Source organism: Lichenostomus cassidix, chromosome 2 (genome assembly GCF_008360975.1).
Source record: "Lichenostomus cassidix isolate B80296 chromosome 2, HeHo_3.0, whole genome shotgun sequence".
Taxonomy (NCBI): Eukaryota; Metazoa; Chordata; class Aves; order Passeriformes; family Meliphagidae; genus Lichenostomus; species Lichenostomus cassidix.
Window position 1 is genome coordinate 112633333 of NC_139482.1, and position 20153 is coordinate 112653485.

General features: G+C 36.3%; 1 protein-coding gene across 1 annotated transcript; it reads left to right on the forward strand.

Annotated features, from left to right (window-relative positions):
- The first annotated feature begins 1193 nt into the window (after positions 1–1193).
- Positions 1194–12576, forward strand: RP1 (RP1 axonemal microtubule associated). The gene is made up of 3 exons (XM_085049817.1): positions 1194–1832; positions 3162–3333; positions 6184–12576. The coding sequence occupies exons 1-3, from the start codon at positions 1194–1196 to the stop codon at positions 11814–11816; spliced, it is 6444 nt and encodes a 2147-aa protein (XP_084905943.1). The 3' UTR covers positions 11817–12576.
- The last annotated feature ends 7577 nt before the right edge of the window (positions 12577–20153 follow it).

Genomic DNA, 20153 nt, shown 5'->3' on the forward strand with positions numbered 1-20153 from the left:
ATAACTGATATATGTAGTATTAAAATTAAAAAAAAATAGAAAAATATATAGTAGCCAGAGATTGTTCCATTACTCAATATGGCAGCTATATCAAGGTGACATCATCAAAAAAAATTAATTTAAATTATTTTGATGGCAAACATTCCCTCAGACTGCTATGTAACTTTTCAGTAAAACTCTACTAAAACTGTTTCCTTGAGGTTGGTTAGCTGACAGTTTTTATCCTATGTTCCAGTCAAAGAAAGTCAATCATTAAGATAAAGTTATTTTAGTAACTTAAAGGGTTTTTAATTACAGTGTCTATATTTAGATTGGATTAAAATGGAAAGATTGTAGTAAGGGTAGTCTATTTACAAGCATGAAGACTATCAATATGGTTATCAGAAATAATTTGTTGTTTACAAGACCAGTATTTAAATATTTTCATTACAAGGCTACTTCTCCTGAAGAATACCTGAATATTTTGTGTCTTTTTAAAGGACCTAAAGACTTTTCTTTTACTAAAATGCCTTATTTTGGCAACAGTTTTTTTCCTCAGTGTAAATGCAAGTGTTGTAGATATGCATTGTGAGATATAAAACCTATAATAGAAAAGCAAATGATCTGTCAATTTCTGATGCAACTTCGCTCCAGCACATGTTTTGGGTCTTATTGTAGTACAGATTGCAGTGCAGTAAATCAGGAGACTTTTCTCTGACTCCAGCGGTTTGGCCTTGGTATGAAACTAGTATATAATATCAGAATGAATTACTCTGTGTTGCAGTTTAGCTACTTTGGACTAAAAAAGGCTCATACCAAAGCAAAAATTGCTCCCTCCTAATAAGGACTTTTCTAATATCTTAAATGTGAAATGTCATTAGATTCATCCTCAAGAAAGGATGGACTGACAAACCACCTCCTGGTATGGAGAGGTCTCTTGTACAAAAATGATAAGAGATTTGAAACTACACTGGAGAGTTTTGGGAATATTTGCAAGTAGAGCTATGCTAACTTAATCTGACAGTATTGGAGTCTTTGTGGAATTTAGTGATAACAGCTTGAATCCATTTAAATCCAATGATTTTTGGCACAACACACTGCTGTTGGTTTCTTATAAATCCTCTTTCTCTACCTTTCAAAATGAAGATTGTATTTTCACTAGTCATAGGAAAAGTTTTACATCCATCTTCCCTTTCTTCCAGATTGCTGTCAAAATGAGTGAAACACCTTCAAGCAGTTATTCAGTGAATCATCCAAACTCCTCTGAGAGTGAACAGAGTTTATCCACGCGCCATTTCAATGTTACTGAACCTGTTGTGGCAAAACGGATTTGTTTCTACAAAAGTGGAGATCCCCAGTTCAATGGAATCAAAATGGTAGTTAATAGCAGGTCTTACAAAACATTTGACACCTTGCTGGATAGTTTATCCAAACGCGTCCCGTTACCTTTTGGAGTAAGAAATATCAGTACACCACGAGGGAGACACAGCATTACCAATCTGGATGATCTTGAAGATGGAAAATCCTATATTTGCTCCCATCAGAGGAAAATGAAGCCCATCAACCTGGAACAGGCCAGCAGAAAGCCACTGCCCTGGCAGATCAGCAGGCCTGTCAGCGCTCGTCGTCGAGCCGTGCAATTAGCAAGGCAGAATGAAGATGGGTTTGGCCATCGAGAAAGCAGAATAACAACTCCCAAAAAGATGCTTGTTTTCAAGAACGGGGATGTAAGACTTAGACGCACCATAGTTTTGGGAAAGAAAAATACACAAACATTTGAGGCCTTTCTGGATTATATGAGTGAATTAATGCAATATCCAGTTGCAAAACTCTATACCACTGATGGCAGAAAGGTGAGAATAATGATGAGTACTGACATTTTTTTTATGATTACTTCTAGATTATTTTAGCTTTTAAAAAAATTGTGTTCATTATAAGCTTGAAAAACATGGTCTTGATGTGCTAAATTTCATCTGTTAACATTCTATGCTTTTTCCCTCTTCAGAAGGGCTACTAGCTTGGAGGAAATATACTGGAATTTTGGAAACTGAAAGACACTAGTGAGAACCCATTTCATTTTAAGCAAAAGAAAAAACACTTTTATTTCTCTTACTTGGGCCTCTTTCAAGCATGCTCCCAATTCTATACTTTTACCCATTTACACAAAAACATCCTTTATTCTTTACATTTATCTGGGATTTTTTTTGTTTTATAACATGATGAGTAGTATCTAATGGCCACGCATGTTTTCATCATTGCACAAATGCAGAGTGGTTTGCCATTAATGACTTGGAACTCCGACACCTGATTGCCTATTATAGTTTTCAAACCATGGACCAGGTTCTGTACCTCTAAACTCAGATGGTGCAGCACTAAAAATCCAGATTTCAATCTCGCGTGCTGTGTTCATAATTTCATCTCAGTGTTTTTTCTGTCTGTTTTTTAACAACAGAAAAACACTTATCTAGAAAGAGAAGTCTATGCACAACTCCAAGAGTTCAAAGGAAATCTCCTGTTTGCCCTCCACTTGTTGAAATTGAGTATTAGGTTGGGAAACTGTCCATATTATCTACAATTTAGTGAAGTGCAGTTTGTAAGCATCATCTTATAATATATTTTGGAACATACATTCAAAACGGTCAGGGCTCTGAGCACCTTGATCCAGTCAGATCTGCTTTGAGTAGAGGGTTAGACTACATGACCCCCAGAGGTCTTTTCCAAAGTATAATGCTCTGTGATTGTGTCCTATTTCTTTGTGGAAGTATGAGTCAACTGCTTGTGGTGTGTTCTAAATTTTTCCTCCAAATATGTCTTCATATGTATACCCACCTCTGAATTCATATTCATATTTCATGACTATGAACAGTCACTGTGCAATGATGAAACAAAATTACATGTGGAAACACTTAAATTTTAAGAAAATTTCGATCTGGATCCAAGTTGCTTCTTGAAGTAATTATCCAATATATTTATATAATGAGATATATCCTCACAGAAATAGGAATTGCCTTATAGGAATTGAAAAATTAATTCTGTGCTGTGATACATATTTAATAGTCTGCTGCAAATGAATGTAGAGACTAAGAAGTGAAGATATTAAAGCTTGAAAGGAATAAATCTCTTACATTTTTTTTTGGTGGTTACTAAGGCAGAGAATTTAATGTTACTTTTTTCTTTTCCAGGTTCCTAATCTTCAGGCCCTGATATTGTGCTCTGGAGCTGTAGTCGCAGCAGGCAGAGAGCCTTTCAAACCAAGCAATTATGAATCTCTTGGGTATTTGCGGCCTGCTAAATTGCTTGCAATTGGAAATCGTGTGTACCCAAAAGCAAATGCCAAGTCAGAAAGTGAAAAGAGTAAGTTCTTTGAATTCATTTGTATTTTATTAATTTGTTTATGTCTCTCAGCATAAGACATAAACAGTGACAATCTTACTAGGATCAAGGATATTCAGAAAGGCCAGTTGAAAGTGTTTATATCTGCTGTGACTCTTCTATAAGCTTATGAAAGATCAAAGTATTAATTTTCTTTTTAAAATGCAAATTTCTGCTAAGTACTCAGCTAGTATGCATATTTTGCTTCTGACAGACTAAGAACATGGGTGCAAATCTATGAGTATATTTTATTGTAATTCACTTGATTGCCATTGCTATTAATTTTTTTTCTGTCAGAGTAAATAATGAAAGTGGTAAAAGAAAAATCTCTGGCTACCTCAGGCTCTGGCTGAATTGTTTGGGTAAAACTGTTGTTCAGTTTTCAGAACTTATCAAATGGAGGTTTGGCTTGCCATGACTTGTACTCCTTCTCTTGTGCCACACTCCACATAAATAGGAAAACCACTATGCATCCATCCACTCCCAAATTCATCATGTTTTTGAAGCTGTTTTTGCTTAAACAGAGTGTTGTCCATTCCTATATACCCATGACTGTGATATATGCTTTTTGAATATGTTTGGGAAAAGATTCACAAGTATGTGCTTTCCCTTAGATTACTCACAGAGTTTTGCAACTGATTAGGTCAGGAAGAGTGTGAAGTGGCCAGTGGATGAGAGATAAACATGAGGAGCTCTTGGAGAGGAGGCAGGCTAGATGAATAGCCTGAGCTTGAGGGAAATGAAATGCTGCAGTACAAGAGCTTTAGGTCCTGTGGGAATTCTCGACATTAGAGCATCCTGAAGGGCTGAGGTATTGTCTACAGGAACTCAGTTAATCCAGAGGTACTCTATACTCTTGCTACAGCTTTGTGCTGTGCTGGAGAACCCAGGAAACACTGTAACTGTTCCTGTACTGGGACTTTCCACAGTAACCCTGACAGTGTTGTGGAACACATTAATATAGAAGACATGTATTTCCATTTACTTGAGCGAGTTTTATTCACTTTCCTTGCACTTTATTATCTCCCCACCAAGCCATTAATTTTAGTTTTTTTCAGCCTTCATGTACTTGGGCTTGCACAGTGTGATACCTGTTTGCAGAGCATAACTAATGAGTCAAAAGAGAATGAATAAGAATATTTTGAGAATGCAAGTTCTGGAGAAACAAAAAATCCTACCCAGATTTTGCTTTGAGAGAGAGACTGAGCCTTGCAAGCATAAAAAACCCCATGAGTTACTGAATCGGATTATCTCCTGCTTCTAATTCTTAGTTGACAGTAATCATAGGAGGAGGGAGGAGAAAACAACCCTCTTTTTGTCTTTAACCTGAGAATTTCAAAAGTATCAGGTGTAGGACATATCACTGATTATATGAAATCATGGAAAAGGAAATTTCAGGCTCTTTGTTCCAATTCCATTTCCTGAGACAGGGAAGGTGAGATTTTTTGCTTTGGGAAGCATAAATTGTGGTCTGTGTTAGAAGAATGAGTGCAAACTTTGGTTTCTTACTCAGCTCATGATGAAACATATGCTTGAGAACCTTGCAAGCCACTTTGCCTGAAGTTATAGACATGTATCTATAATGGTAATATATTACTGTAAAAGTCTTGATGTGAGACCGCTCAAACAAACAAACAAACAAGAAAAAAAAGCTTAAATTCAAGAAAAGTAGATAAGTTAATATTACATGTGTTAAAATGCTTTCTGAAATTGAAACCTCTCTATTAAATGATGGATCATATATATTTAGATGTCAGTGGCAGTTGTGCAAATCTTTGTGCATTGTTACCCTTGCACGTGCAGAAGACCTTGGAAGCCAGCAACACCTTATTCCTATTTCACGTTTTTTAGCTTACATCTCTTCAGCAACAACTACTAGAGAGAGAGATGAGATAAATTTTTTTGAAAGACCCAAGTTATTGCAGAGTGATCAAAACATATGGTGGCAATGTATATCGTGTATGCTAACACATTATGGGCCACATTCAAAATTCACCAAAGTTAGAAGTATCCTCATTGGCTTTGCTGAGTTTTACATTATTGTCTACAGTACAAATACATAAATATGTTTCAGAATGTCACGATTTAAGTTCAGATTTTACAAGGAGTTCAAGAAATTCAATTTTTACTTCTTTATAGAAGGCCAGTCCAGAGGATTGGATATGAACCCTTTATTCATATGTCAGTGACACTATGAAGAGTAGTTACTCATGTACTATAGATTGTTAGATTAAGCCCAAGGAGATGTTCAGCATCTACTAAAACATGTTGACTGACATGTTTTAGTACTAACTGTAAGAACTAATAGGAAATGAGATATTAATGATCTCTAAAGCATGAAGAGGAAGTAAAGTTTGTAGCTTAAAGCCCAAACAAGTGAGTGCCTATGAATCCCTTGAAAGGCTCAATGCACCCTCAGCTCCCAACTAGGAATAAAATGAAATAATCTATTATTTTTTAGGCTTTGGAGTTTCATATAAGACTATAGATCTGGCATTAGAAAGAACCTATTGTAAAATAATATTAAGTGGAAAAGTATTTAAGGGCTTAATTAAGATTTTCTTATATTTCCTTCTATAAAAACTTTTTAGATTAACAGCAAGATTAGCCATTTTTTCCTGTATTTTCTTATGCAAAATAAATAAAAAACAAAGTGTGTAAAATTAATACTCTTCATTAGTATCTTTAATACTAATTTTTCTCCTTTCTTCTTTTCTCTTCCTTTGTTGCCTGTCTGCTGTCTCATCATCTGAATCCTTATCCATGATATTTGTCTGCTCTACTTCCTACTTCCTGAATGAATCTGTGTTCTTTCAATGTAATTACTGCTAGTGAGAGCTGAAATGGACTCTAGCTCAAGATCTCAGATATTCTCAGTTTCTTCTGATAAGGGGTCCAGCAATGATAACAACTCAAATGATAACAACTCAGATTCTTCCTATGCTCTTGACAGTCATAATGGGATAGAGGGAAATCGGTCAGTTATTGGTGAAGACTTATCTGTGGCACAGTATCAAGATGACATTGAGAAATCTGTTCACGTTAATCAAGATGGCAGTATCACAGTGGAAATGAAAGTTCGATTCAAAATTAAAGAAGAAGAAACCATTAAGTGGACAACCACTGTAAGTCGTGCTGGCCTTTCTGATGACAAAAATATCTCCATTTGCAATTCTTCTGCAATGCAGGTGGAAGACTGCTCCTCCAATGTAAATGTATCAGACTGTACAAATCCAAAAGATGCTCTGTTTTTGAAGAGCTGCAATAAAGAAGAGGAAGACTCATTACAGCAATCCAATGAGGAAGTGTCAAACAAAGAATCAGAGTCTGATTTGCAAACTGCTGATTGCAACGTCTCTGAGAAGAACAATTGTACCGATTCAGACTTAAGCAATGTACCTGAGGAAGCTACCAGGCCTCGCTTTTATAGGCCTCCCACCCCTGGGCCAAGGCGTGTTAGACAAAAGAAAGCAGTAGTTGAAAGTGTAACCTTGGTATCTGAGAAAGAGGTTCAAGAGAAGACAATAGGACAGTTTTCCTACAGTGAGGAAATAGAGAATGGAGAAAAAACATCTGAGTATTGCATGGTAGCTCATTCAAGCAGAAAAAAATCAAGTGTCACCAGTCCAAAGTTTAATGAGACAAGTGACAATGGTTTATTAAAGCTTTCTTCAGAAAATATAAAAGAAGAAATGCTTTTTAAAGTAAGCCACAAAAGTAGTGAATTAATAGAAACCACAAATAGGAAGACATTAGAAGTGCCTGATGAGGATGAATTGGTGCAGAATATATTGGAGAAATCAGTTGTGGGACAAGGTGCATATAGTAGTTTAGTATCAAGCTCCAAAACGAATATCAGTAGTTTCATACCATCATCAAAAGCTTACCAGACAGCTAGGCCAGGTACAGCAGATCACATCCATAAGTCATGTGATATTAAACAAATAAAAAGATCAGTGAGTTCTTTCATTACATATTCAGAATTATGTCAATCAAAAGAAGAAATAAAATGCCAAGCTGCTGATTTAATAACTATTTGTCAAGATTCAGTACATTCAGCCTCTCCTGGCCATAGCCAGATGAAGATGACAGCACCTCCATGTAGTAAGGGTCCTACAGAGAAAGTAAATCCAACAACTGAATTATTTACTACTGTTACTGAAAGTGAGAATCAAATCAGTGCCAAGGCTGAATCTGGGATGACAACACTTGTTGATAACAGCCAATCTGCATCTTCCCTCACCAAGAAGAAGAAGAAGAAGAAAAGAAATTCATCTAGCTTTCTAGATCAAGATACATGTGAAAATCAAAATCATCAAGAAATTTCAGGGATAATTAAAAGTGAGGGATTGCATACCACACAGGATTCCACAACAGAGGCTATGGATAAACATTCTGAAATGCCTCAAAAAAAAGGATCTGAGTATTTTGTAAAAAACAATGATGGGTCTGCCAATTCAGATAAAGGCATAAATCCTGAAGATGAGTTCCATCACCAGAATTCAGTGGAGCAAAATGGATCATCTTCTAATAAAAAAAAAAGAAGTAATAACAAGAAGTTGGCCAAGGTAAAATCGAAGTCAGGCAAAAAAGGTAGTATTGTTTCATCTGCAAAGAGTGAAGATGGTCTAATGACAGCTGATTCAAACAATGAATCTGAACATAGTCAGGATACACTTGGTAGTGAGAAAGAAGGCACACATCTTATAACCAGTCCTCTTAAACAGACACCTAACTCATCAGTGACTTCAAAGACATTGTCAGAAGTGCCAAAGAACCTTAGCTTTGAAAAAGAAAAGGAAAAGAATAATTTGGAGCATTTTTCATCAAAGAAAGAGAAAAAGCAAAAAGCGATGAAGAAAAATCTAAGTAAAGGTGTAAATAAGATAAAAATATTAGAGGGTTCCATTACACTAGAGGCTCTAAACCACGAGGCTTTTCAAGAGGAGAGTGTTGAACATTCACGTGAAAACTATGTCCAAACTTGGTTGAAAAACTCATTATCAAATTCTGTCTTACCCCCTATAAAGAAAAAAGAAGGGACCATAGAGAATAGCAGTGCCTGTTCTTTTCCTGAAGAAAATACTGATGGTTCTATAGATAAAGAAACCAAATTTATCACAAATAATGTGCATATAACTGGAAAAAACCATCTGCTTGAAGATAATCTAACAAAAAACCCATTAAAACCTATTGGTAAATTAAGAATTTCAGAAGAGTCATCCAAGGATTCAGGTGAAAGACAAACTGACTCTTTGATTCGTTCTAATACATCTATAGTAGAAAAAGCAAAGTATTCACTAAAGTCAGAATTTCATCAGGATAGTAAGCTACATTTGTTTCACGAAGCACATGACAATGATAAAAAGATGGCAGAAGTTGATGTTCAAGTTGCCAACCTATGCCAAAGAAAAAGATCTGAAGTTGCTGTTCAAGCTGATTGCACAATTGTTAGTGAGAAAATTGGAATTGATGTCCAGAATAATTGTGTGTCTAGCATGCTTCTGCATGAACTACAGTCAACTTTGCTTGGTCTGCAGAAAGAACATAGTGGATGCATAGGAAAAGCTTGCAGCTTTTCAGATCTTTCTCCTTCAGCTTTTGGTTCTTCCTCCAATGCCCTCCTAGCTTGGCTCCTTTTACTGAATCTGAGAGAGAGTTTGATTGGAACAATCACAGATGATATGCAAAAAAGTGCCTGTAGCTGTTCTGAAATATTTACACAGTTAAAATGTCTGAAACAAACTGCAGCTATAGAGCAAGCTGATGAGCTGAAGGCTGTCGTCTCACATCTCCAACAATCGACAGAAAATAAGTTATTATGCCTTAGGAAGCAACTTGAAAAGCAGGACTCCATACATGAGAATATGCCTATATCTGAAATCCATAATGATATACATTTGCATGAACATGAAGAATCAGTTGAGCCTTGTATTGCAATGGACAATGTCAGTTCTGAAGAAGCTCTAAAATTAACTGGAGAATCAGAAAACTGTTTTGGTATAGAAAAGGATTGTTGTAAAGAAACAGAGACTTTAGACATGATTGCTCCCACAACACAGCTAGATGCTCAGTATGCCAATACTAATTCAAATACTTGTAGCCTTCAATCAGCAATAGAGACATCAGAAAGAAATGAAGAAATGCCTGATAGCCTCTGTGAAGAAACTCATGATAAACCCATTGATACATCATTCATTAATGAAGACTCAGAATCCTCTGTAGAACCTAACTCCACAGTTCATAGTGTAACTTCTAATGATAACAATTGTATATTAGATCAGGATACTTCTGAGTTAGAAGGTGAAAAAGATACTGTACATGTTACTACTGATAAAAGTGAAGATGAGGATGTTGATCAAAAATCAGCAGATAGTGACAAAACCCCAAAAAACCAACTTACGCTAGATGCTGAAACCTCTTTAGAATATAATAATGAGGATTATTCTGTACAAGATGACCAAGAAGATGCAGAAATATCTGAGGAAACTTCTGAGAGGTTATCTACAGTCTCTCCGTTATCATTTCGTTATGAATCAAAGCAAATTAACGAATGTGACATGACCGAAGGAGAACAGAAATTGCAAGTAGAAGAACTGGAGAATAAAATGTGTTCTGACACTTCTCGATTAAAAAAATTCTTAAAAAGTCCTGCAACTTCAGACTGGTCAGATTACAGACCAGATACTGAAGAGAGTGATCATAACTTTAGAGCATCCAGTGACTTGACCAATGAAAGTGGGGAGGAAGCAATTGAAAAACATTATAATACTGGCTATGTAAAGAGAACAATTGAACGACTCTATGGAAAGGCAGAAGCTTCATTTAAGCCTGACTTTCACAAGGGATTTCCTTATACGTCAAAAGCATTTCAAACGGATACTGAAGGATTCCACTCTGCAGTGGGGGAAAAAATAATTTATTTTTCTCAAGAACCTATGTCTTGTTCTGCAGAGAAATTGTCCCATTCTTCACTTCCATCACAAGAATATCCAGTAAATGTAAACAAAGACAACAGTATATCGAGAAGAGAAAATACTCCCTTACCAACACCACAACCTACTCTTAAGAGAGAAGAGACAAGTTATACTAACGACTGTTTAAGGGAATCTCCAAATCAGCCTTGTCAACCTAGCATTCAAGCCAGTGAAGATGAAGGAATATTGATAGATAAAGGCAAATGGCTTCTGAAAGAAAATCATTTGATAAGAAGATCACCACCTGAACGGAATGGAATGTATGGTAATTTGGATACAACATCAATTGACAGTGATGAAGTTCCATATTCTCACTTTTACAATCTGGACCAGTATCCTGCTCTTGATGAGATCCCTTCTTCAGAGCTTGAAGACATGGTTAAACCCCCTGAAAATTTTTGCAGCTACTTCAATATGCCTCATAATAGTGATTCAGACCCCTTTCAGGATGAGGTAAATACAAAAGGCAAACCAAGTCGCAATGGTAAGATCCTTCCAGCAGAAAACATAGGAAAGACCAATCCGTCAGCCATGGTAGGTTCTACTTCCACACAGGCTGACACCAATTTTCCAGCCTTTTCTTCTGTAGAATTTAGATTGCCTGATAACAAGGTGCATCCACTGGAAAAGCCTTTAAATGCTGCACCCATACAGTCTCAGCCAACTGCTGTTAATACTGTTAATAGAAGTGCTCTTCAAGAAGAAGAAGATTCTCTGGATAGACTTCATGCTATATGTGGCCAGCATTGTCCAATACTGATGGTAACAGTAATACCAATTAATGAGGAACAGAGAGGATATGCCTACCAAAAGGCATCTGATATTGAAAACCAGTTGGGTCCATATTTGTTGGCCAAAAAAAGAGAACATTTAGAATGGTCAGGTCAAGACTTGAGAGACAAAAATAATCATGTGACTTGGAATAATAACTCTATCAATAAGATTGCCAATAATATTTTTAATAGGTTTTATGCTGATAACACCTTAGATTTTATTAGTAACATTGGAATACTTGCATCCTCAACTCTGAAAGACACAAATAATTTAGGGAAGCTACATATTAAAAAGTATATGAATATAAACCCCATGGAAGTCAGAAATTGTCAAAATAATGTATCCAAACATATAGCCAGTGATCTTGTCACAGGCACAAACAGTGAGCTACCCAGTGGAAAGACAACAATATGTCAAACCTTAAGAATAAATTTCATTTATATTGTTAGAGAAAAATTTTCTCCCATGTTGGCAGATCCAGCAGAAACCTGTCATTCTGAAACATTTTTGAAGTGTGACACTTCCTTAAATAGCATTGAACACAAAGTCTCTGAAAATCTGAAAAACAAAAATGCCTTTCCTGCAAAAGAAGAAGAAGAAGAAGAAGAAGAAGAAGAAGAAGAAGAAGAAGAAGAAGGAGAAGAAGACAAAGAAGAAGAAGTTTGCTTTTATACAATGAACAGTGGAAGCCATAAAGATGAGAAAGACTTGTGATAAAGATCTTGGAATTTCCATAACATTGGATTAGTAAAAACATCTTCAGAAAAAAACTATCACGTAATAAACTGATGAACGGTGCAACCAATAAAACTCCTAGTGTGAATACCTAGATAAACATGAGTCACAATTTTATATCACTGCTGAAATACAAATATTTATTAAACTTTTATGGGAACCACCATAGGAAGAAAAAATTGTTCTTCTAAGATAATGATTTCTTGGCTAGAAAACAGTTTTTCCCTGATATATTATCTGTTAAGAGGTGGTTATATACCGATCATCTAATTTTAGAGAGATGACGGCTGCTTGTTTGAACAGAGAACTGAAATTTTAAATACCTGCCCAAGTTTTAAGACAAGATTTCTATACTTCATGACATTTGAGAAGGAGCTTGAAAATTGCCTTTCAGTCGAAAAGCTTTTGCCAGAACAAAATCAAGTGATATGTTTAATTTGAAATGAAAAGTAGGAATAACTACTCAAATGCTGTAAGACAATAACAAGTAGGAAACAGAACTCATGTTAATTTTATATAGATGTACATTATCAAATTGCTCTTTGAGTTTTTAAAGGCCAGTTATAGAATATGTATGCAAGTGAAGAGACTTTTCCATCCGTGTGTAGGATCCAGACACCAAATAAAGTTGGCCTCATTAACCCAGAGGACACTAGAAAAGGGGCATATCTAGGAACTGAGAATGGAGACTGCTTGTCAATGGACTTTCTGACTGCTCTTGCCATATTTCCTTCTGAGGCAGCACCACTTACTCTTAAAATTGTTCTATATACACTACAAGTTTGAGTTGTCTGTTCTTACTTAAACTCTGTACTTTAAAGATTGTCTATGTGTTTTTGTGCTGTTTTGTTTTGGGTTCTTTGTTTTGTGGTTTTTTTTGTTTGCTGTTGTTGTTTTGGGGTTTTTTTTAGGTTTTTTTTTTTTTTTTGTAAATATGTTGTATTTTGAGAATCCAAGGTATATGCAATATGTTCCAGAATCCTTCAATCTGTTATTAGAGTTATTTTGGTTACCTGTTTACATAATTTTTTTAATACTGCATGTGTGTAGTAAGCATTTATATATGGCTTACAATTTTTGGTAAATGATGTAACACATAAAATTGGAAAATATTTAAGGTATTAAATTAATATTAATAATAATGTTTAGGTAGAGTGGCTCAGCTTTGGTTAGATTTTAATCCTTAATACTGCATAATACCTCACTTCAATGTCAATGGAGTCAGAGATAAACCTGAAAAAAGAAGGTGCCACTTTTCAGGTAGAGAATGAGAATTTGGCCATTCTATACTCCTGAAGGCTGTGTCTAGAATAACTAGCACGTACATGCTGTGATAAGCCCTGGGTCATGATCCTTTGATTATCCAGATTGGGGACCTAATAAAAGGCTGACGTAAATTCCTGTTGGCCCAGAGGCTTTGATTGTGTCCGTGTAGGACAGAAGGCACGTGGAGGGTAAGTAGACATTGGGTGTGAAGCAAAAGGGGGGTGTGTAGCACAGGTTGGAAACCTAGAAGCACTCTTCAGTTCTTTTTGAAAGTCCAGTGGCTGATATATTTCTCCCCAAGAATGTGTTATGTTTCTCTGGTTTGAAGTGGTGTATTCTATGTAATAAACTAATGTCATAACCCTAAAGCAAGATGTATTATCTTATATATTTCACACCAAATAGCTGTGTGTTATTTTCTATGCTGGCCTTGTTTCTGATCTTCTGTCCATCTCCACTTCTTTTGGTGTCCTCCTTCATACATTTTAGAACTGCTCCAAGTGAGGAGTCTCAATGGTATTTTTTCCACCCTTTACATGTTGATAAAGAAATAAAACCTATGTTTGGAAAATGCACTCAAAATTACTAGAATCCATCTGAATGTCACAGCCTTCTGAATACCAAACTTCTATGCTCTAAGCAATATCTAAATGTTAGGCAAATTAACAGCTATTTATGTCTCCATCACTCACAATCTTTCTGCTGGGTTCACAGTATTCTGTGCTGCATTCACAGCACCTTAACTTTTTCAGATCAAGGTTCAGGAACCTTTAATCAGATGCTTATTACTGCTTATTACTGGGAGTTACTGAGCAAAGTAAGCACTCGAAACATGAGATGTGAGGTAGTCCCTAAGGTTACAATTAGCAGAGACCACAGCAAGTGGTGAAATGAACATTAACTGAAAGACTTGGTTCTGATTTCTATATGTTAACTGAAAGAGAAGGAACAAAATGGTCACTCAGGGCAGGACAAAAGGTTGACAGTGAGATGTGCCATTGTCATAGGGTTTATATATTCATGAATGGTGCAGAGAGGATCACAGAATTATGGAATCATTTAGGTTAAAGACCTCTGAGTCTAGCCATTAACCCAGCATTGCAAAGTCCACCTAAATTAAACCATGTCCCCAGGTGCCATGTCTACACATCTTTTAAATACCTCCAGGGACTGTGACTCCACCACTTCCCTGGACAGCCTCTTCCAATTCTTGACAACACTGTCAGTGAAGAAGTTTTTCCGAACATCCTATCTGAAATCCAATCTAAACCCTCCCTGGTGCAACTTGAAGCAAAGATAGAGAATATTAAGTGTCTGAGATATGCAGATAAATAAAGTATCTTTCATTAGGTAAGATTGGTGAAGTCTGATGAGAGAGCTTCACAATGCTGGTGACTAGAGCAACATACTGATTGACAGAGGTAAAAACACCGTGAGGAGTAATACGAGCTACTTTACTTGGATAGAAAACAATTCAGCAAGCATTCAAGGGATTTATACATAATTTGCCATACTTCTGGAAGGAATTCAGTTTTTGTCTTGCCATTATTAAAAAAAAAACCAAACAACCCAGGCAATATAACATATAGATCACAGTCCCAGGAACTCTCTGGTTATCTAGTTTAGCTGCTTGCTAGAAGGAAACTACACAATTAGGTGAGTAATTCCATTTAATTACTAAATCTTATTTTAAATCTTTTTCTCTATAGTCATTACAGCTTCCACCAGACAGGTGTTCTTGAGCTTGATTCCTTTTTCCGATGTCTGTTTTAAATGTTTGCTAGTTTCCATCCTCAGCCTACTTTATATAAGTGTCCCAAAGCCATCACTCTAATTTACTTAGATATGTCTTTTTCCTCCTTGGTACCTATCAACAAAATCAGACATACTCCTAACTTTTTCTCCTATATAAGTATTTTCTCCATTTCCTCTAATCATCATGGTTGTAGTCTCTGAAATGCATGAGGCATATTTCCCTTAATTCTAAGGATCTCAGAGGAAAGGAAGACCATTTAATAGTTCAATGTGTCGCTATTAAACAAACAACTTGACTTTTATAGTACTAGTGATATCAAATATCATTAACGTAATCACAATGTTAATCCACTGTAAGAATTATGGGGAATACTTAATGCAATTTTCTTAATTTATGCCATGGATTAACCCCAACCAGAACTGAGCCCCACTCAGCTGCTCGCTTGCTTCCCCACTCATGGGACTGGGGAGAGTAAAAGAGAGAAAACTCGTGGGTTGAGATAAAGACAGTTTAATAGGTAAAACAAAAAGCACAAGCACAAGCAAAGCAAAACAAGGAATTCAATCATCAGCTAATTTCAGCTGTGGGAAAAGCAGATTACAGCAACTTTTAGGAGGTTCACACTGCTCTGTTGACGGAAAAAGTGTTCCTGCCAGTTATGTCTCCTCCTCAGACCACACAGCTGTTTTTTACTTATTCTTTTAGTTTAATATGTTCAAGCTAAGACAATTCTGGAATTGATTAAGTTTAACTTGCTGATGAGAGTATCCCTCAGTGAGAGAATTTCCATTAATTCTATTCCATTGTCACTTAGATTCCATTCAATTAAAGGTTTGGGTTGGAAGGGACCATAAACCCCATCGTAGTTCCAACCCCCTGCCATGGTCGGGGACACCTTTCACTAGACCAGGTTACTCAGAGCTGCATCCAACCTGGCCTTGAGCACTTCCAGAGATGGGGCATCCACAGCTTCTCTGGGCAACCTGTTCCACTGCCTCACCACCCTCACAGTGAAGATTTTCCCCCTAATATATAGTCTAAACCTGTCCTCTTTCATTTTGAAGCTATTCTCCCTTGTCACTACATGCTCTTGTAAATAGTCTCTCTCCATCTTTTCTGCAGGCTTCCTTCAGCTACTGGAAGGCCACCCTGAAGCCTGATCTTTTCTAGGCTGAATAAACCTGACTCTCTCAGCCTTTCCTCCTTGAGAGGTGCTTCATCCCTCTGATCAGCTTGCAGGCCCCCTCTGGACTTTCTCCAGCAGATCAAAGTCCTCCCTGTGCTGGTAAAAATTCAGTGGATTCCAAACCAGCTGTTACATTTGTGTAGCTGATCACACCTTGGCAGAGATAGAGATTCTTTCTTAAACAGTTATTTTTCAGCAGAGCTAAATTGCTTTCAGAGTCCCTAATATTTGGAGTGATGAGTGTCAAGGCTGTCATTACACACCACTGCATTGAGCAGAGCTGATATATCCTAAGTAAACAGAATTCCATATTTAGTACAATTTAATACAATATTTCAAAAATGTGTTTGAAAGGTGATCTACATTCATGCAAATTTGACTTGGTCATATAGGACATATAGAGTAAAAGTTATGAATGCAACCTGACATTTCTTGACGTACCCAACATAGCAAACTCACTCTTTGCCTGATGTGATTTTGTGGAACACATATTTCTGTATTCATTGACATGCTATTATTTAGAATTTTGATTACTGAAATGCATTTTTGTAAGAATCTTCAGTTTAAGTAATTCAGTGAGTCTTTTTATCTTTTGATGGCTAGGAAATGGAATGTGTCAGTTCTCACCAGTGATGTGCCATCCGCAGGAACAAACTCAAAGGTTTATCTTACATTATATGGGGATTGTGGCAGTTTGGGTCCTATTTTTCTTGATGGAGAGAAGGGAAAATTATTTCAGAGAGGCAATGAAGACATTTTCACAGTAAGTAATGTATATTCATTGTGTTGCCCTCTTGCATCCTGCCAGATCGCATGACATTTCAAACTCTATGTGATGAAAAGGCAGCTTTTTGTGTGTTACACATATCTAGAAATGAGAAACAGTACTTAAATGTAGAGTTAAATTTAGTATCCTTTCCCACTCACTTATCCAAAGCTGATTTGAACCAACATGTTTATTGTCTGTTGAAGAACTACTGTTTAATTTACATTTTGACCAAGAAAATACCAAGAAATATATGACAACAGATACTTGTTTAGTTTGCAAATTTGAAACAGGGATACAATACTAAAAATTAAATGAGGAATTGAAGAATTAGGATATGGAATAAAATTTTAACTTTGTTATATACCTGCTTCTTTATTGAAATAGTGGCAAATTTTATACCTGTAATAAATCTGTCTATCTGAAACTGCTTCAGCTTCCCATTACCCAAAAAAAAAAAAAAGCTTCCTCCATCTGTCTTGTAACATGGTGATTTAGATGAGCCAGAATAGGTCCTCTATCTCAATCTGCACAGCTTTAGTGTGTATATAGGATTGCCAGGGGCTGTCTATAGGTGTCTGCTATAGGGCCATAGGACAAATAGGTGCTTCCATTATTAGTATCTAGCATAGTAACTCCTCTTCTGAGAAAAGATATTTAATGGCAACATTGATGAAGGGGTCACCTTTTCCACATTAGCCCTGTAGAGGCTTGGTATACAGGAAATACAGTTCTTATCCATCTTCAGCCTATGGAGTTTCTCAGAAGAGTCCAGCACCCCTGATACAGAATGTTATTCTCCATCTGTGATATCAAATACAGCCAGATTGAAAGGAGTGGATAAAACAAGTAAGTAGGTCCTGACAGATAAAAGGACCTTCTTTACAATAGATGCTGTTGGCTGTTTTCTGTTGCTCTTATTGCAAATAATTTCACCTACAATTACTTTCAAATGCAAAATATGGAGGACAGTCCCATTGTTTGGGATTTAGGACTCCCCTGTTAGGCAAGTATCCATAGCACAGAATACAATTAAGGAGAGACTACTCTGAAATGTATAGAAACAGAAAAGGCTCTCTGAGAGCACTGTATATGACCATAACTGTGGTCTATCCTCACTGCTCTGTCTCTTTTTCATTTATAGCACTGAGTTAAGGGAAGTTCATGATACAGGGAACTCAGTTTACACCCATCTATACAATGTCAATGGAAACATGGAAATTAATTCCACAGAAAACAACAGAAGGACAGAAAACCAAGCCTACATTATAACAAAATTAATTATACTGTGAGGAGAGAAGAACTGATGGTGTGTCTCCAGTTCCTTGTAGATAAGTTTTCTATTTCTACACTTAGGTTCATATTAGTTGTTTGAATAACCTTCACACAAAGTTATTCTCTCAGCATCCTGTTATCTGTACTGGACATATTCATCCAGCCTGCCCAAGAGCTAATCTTTCAAATACAGCTTTTAAAGTTGATTTAATTGAAATTATTTGTAAAAAGAAGTATCAAAGCTGAACACAATTGTGTCAAAAAAAAATATAAGGTATACTCTTCTGGAGGGGTAGGGAGAAACTCAGAGGTATGTGGGAGGCAAAAATAATTTTGGGGCAGGCCAGTGGTATAGATGCTAAACTGAGACACGCATTAGGGTTAAGATAATTTTGCTTTTTTGTCATGCAATTTAGTCATGCAGACTATATTAAACTCCCATTGAGGCCAATATTAAGTGTGCATCTGCTACAGCAGCATCGTGAAGCTATTTAAATGGGATTGGCAGGCCAATAGGATTTTTGAGGGTTGTCCTTTAGAAAACCAAAAGTCTAAGGATTACCTGAAATAAATTGGAAAGGCTTCTTTAAATGTCAGAATTTCTAATTCCTCTAATCAAGAGTTTCACCTCACAGTTACTAAATGATTTTCTGTTGCATGTTTTTTCTTTTTAACAAATGTTCTGTGCTTCATTACTTATGTTTCTTTTACAGGTCAAAACTAGAAACATAGGACGTCTCTACAAAATACACATAGGACATACAAATGCAGAAAGCTCCCCTGCCTGGCCCTGTGAGCAGGTAAAAATGAGAAAGAATTTTATCTGTCAAAAAGAAGTCACTATGACAGTGGATTCAAAATATGAGTAAGGAAAAAATACCTGGGATTATATTAGCCTCATCAAATGCTTTCACCTTCATTTAAGGGACTTCTTATGAAGGAATGTTTTTCTGTGGAATTAAAGGCAGCTTATGATGTCTTGGTTGGCTGTTTGCAGTTTAATACATCATGTTTCTTTAAAAATGCATGGCCAGACAGCCAGGAATTCTGCTTGATTTAGCTGCTATAGTCTGAGTGTTCTACAGTCTTTGGGTGCCACAAACTGTCTAGAGTTTGTTTAAACCCAGAAAGTCATTGAACATAGTCTCCTGAAATCTGTGGCTGGTGCTGGGTCCTTATGCACAGCACCAAAGCTACATTGCAAATGTTTTTGTTCTGTGTCCCTGAGGAGAAAAAGACAGTAACAGGTTGTTTTCCCTCCTCATGCAAAAAATATCTTTATGCAGGTAAAGCAAATTTAATAAACGAAAGAGAAGGAACAAGTTCCATTTCAAGGTTTGGTTAAGAAGCATAGTGTATGGGTTTCTGGACTGAAAATTAAAGGATCTGACTTTTATCCTTAGTGTCCAGTGAGATGTACTCTGTGTGCCAATTATATCCTATGCATGCCTGAAACTCTTCCACCTTTGTGCTGGAGTTAATCTTATCTTTCAGCTAAGAGACTGCAATTTATGAAGAGCTTTAGAAGCTGCTAGTAAAGTCAATGTTAAAATTATATTTCATGGCACATCTAGACCTATCTAACGCAAAGTGTCCACTGAAGTCAAATATTCATGGATCAGTGCTCAGACCCTGTGGCTATTAGATGCTTGCTTTTATGTGGGACTCAGAAGGAAGACTGAGATCTGGGAAGTGTTAATGGAAATTTAGGCAAGATTCTGTGAGTTCATACCTCAATCACTCTGAGAGATTTCATGATAGAATCATAGGGATTAAATCTCTTCCAATTCAGGTGATGATTGCCTGATTATACAGCCTAGGTATTCGTTTTCCAGCAGTACTGTGGTTTAGGGACTGACATTTAAATTGAGAGACTGAGGAAGTCTGATAAAAAAATAAAAGGAAAGAGAAAAATTAAAAGTTATTATTCCCTTTGTTTCCACTTAGGATCTATTAATTGAAATCAACAGTAAAATTTTAAAAAACCCAATATTTCCATGTCTTTCATTCATTATTAATTTATAAATTTTAATTATCTCTTTACAGAATCTCAGTCAATCAGACACA

What these genes read in the sequence shown, in the direction of transcription:
- RP1 (XM_085049817.1), top strand. Translation starts at nt 1,194, where the DNA reads ATGAGTGAAACACCTTCAAGCAGTTATTCAGTGAATCATCCAAACTCC. An exon ending in ATACCACTGATGGCAGAAAG is followed by an intron (nt 1,833 to 3,161) that starts GTGAGAATAATG and finishes TTTCTTTTCCAG; the next exon opens with GTTCCTAATCTTCAGGCCCT. An exon ending in CAAGTCAGAAAGTGAAAAGA is followed by an intron (nt 3,334 to 6,183) that starts GTAAGTTCTTTG and finishes AATTACTGCTAG; the next exon opens with TGAGAGCTGAAATGGACTCT.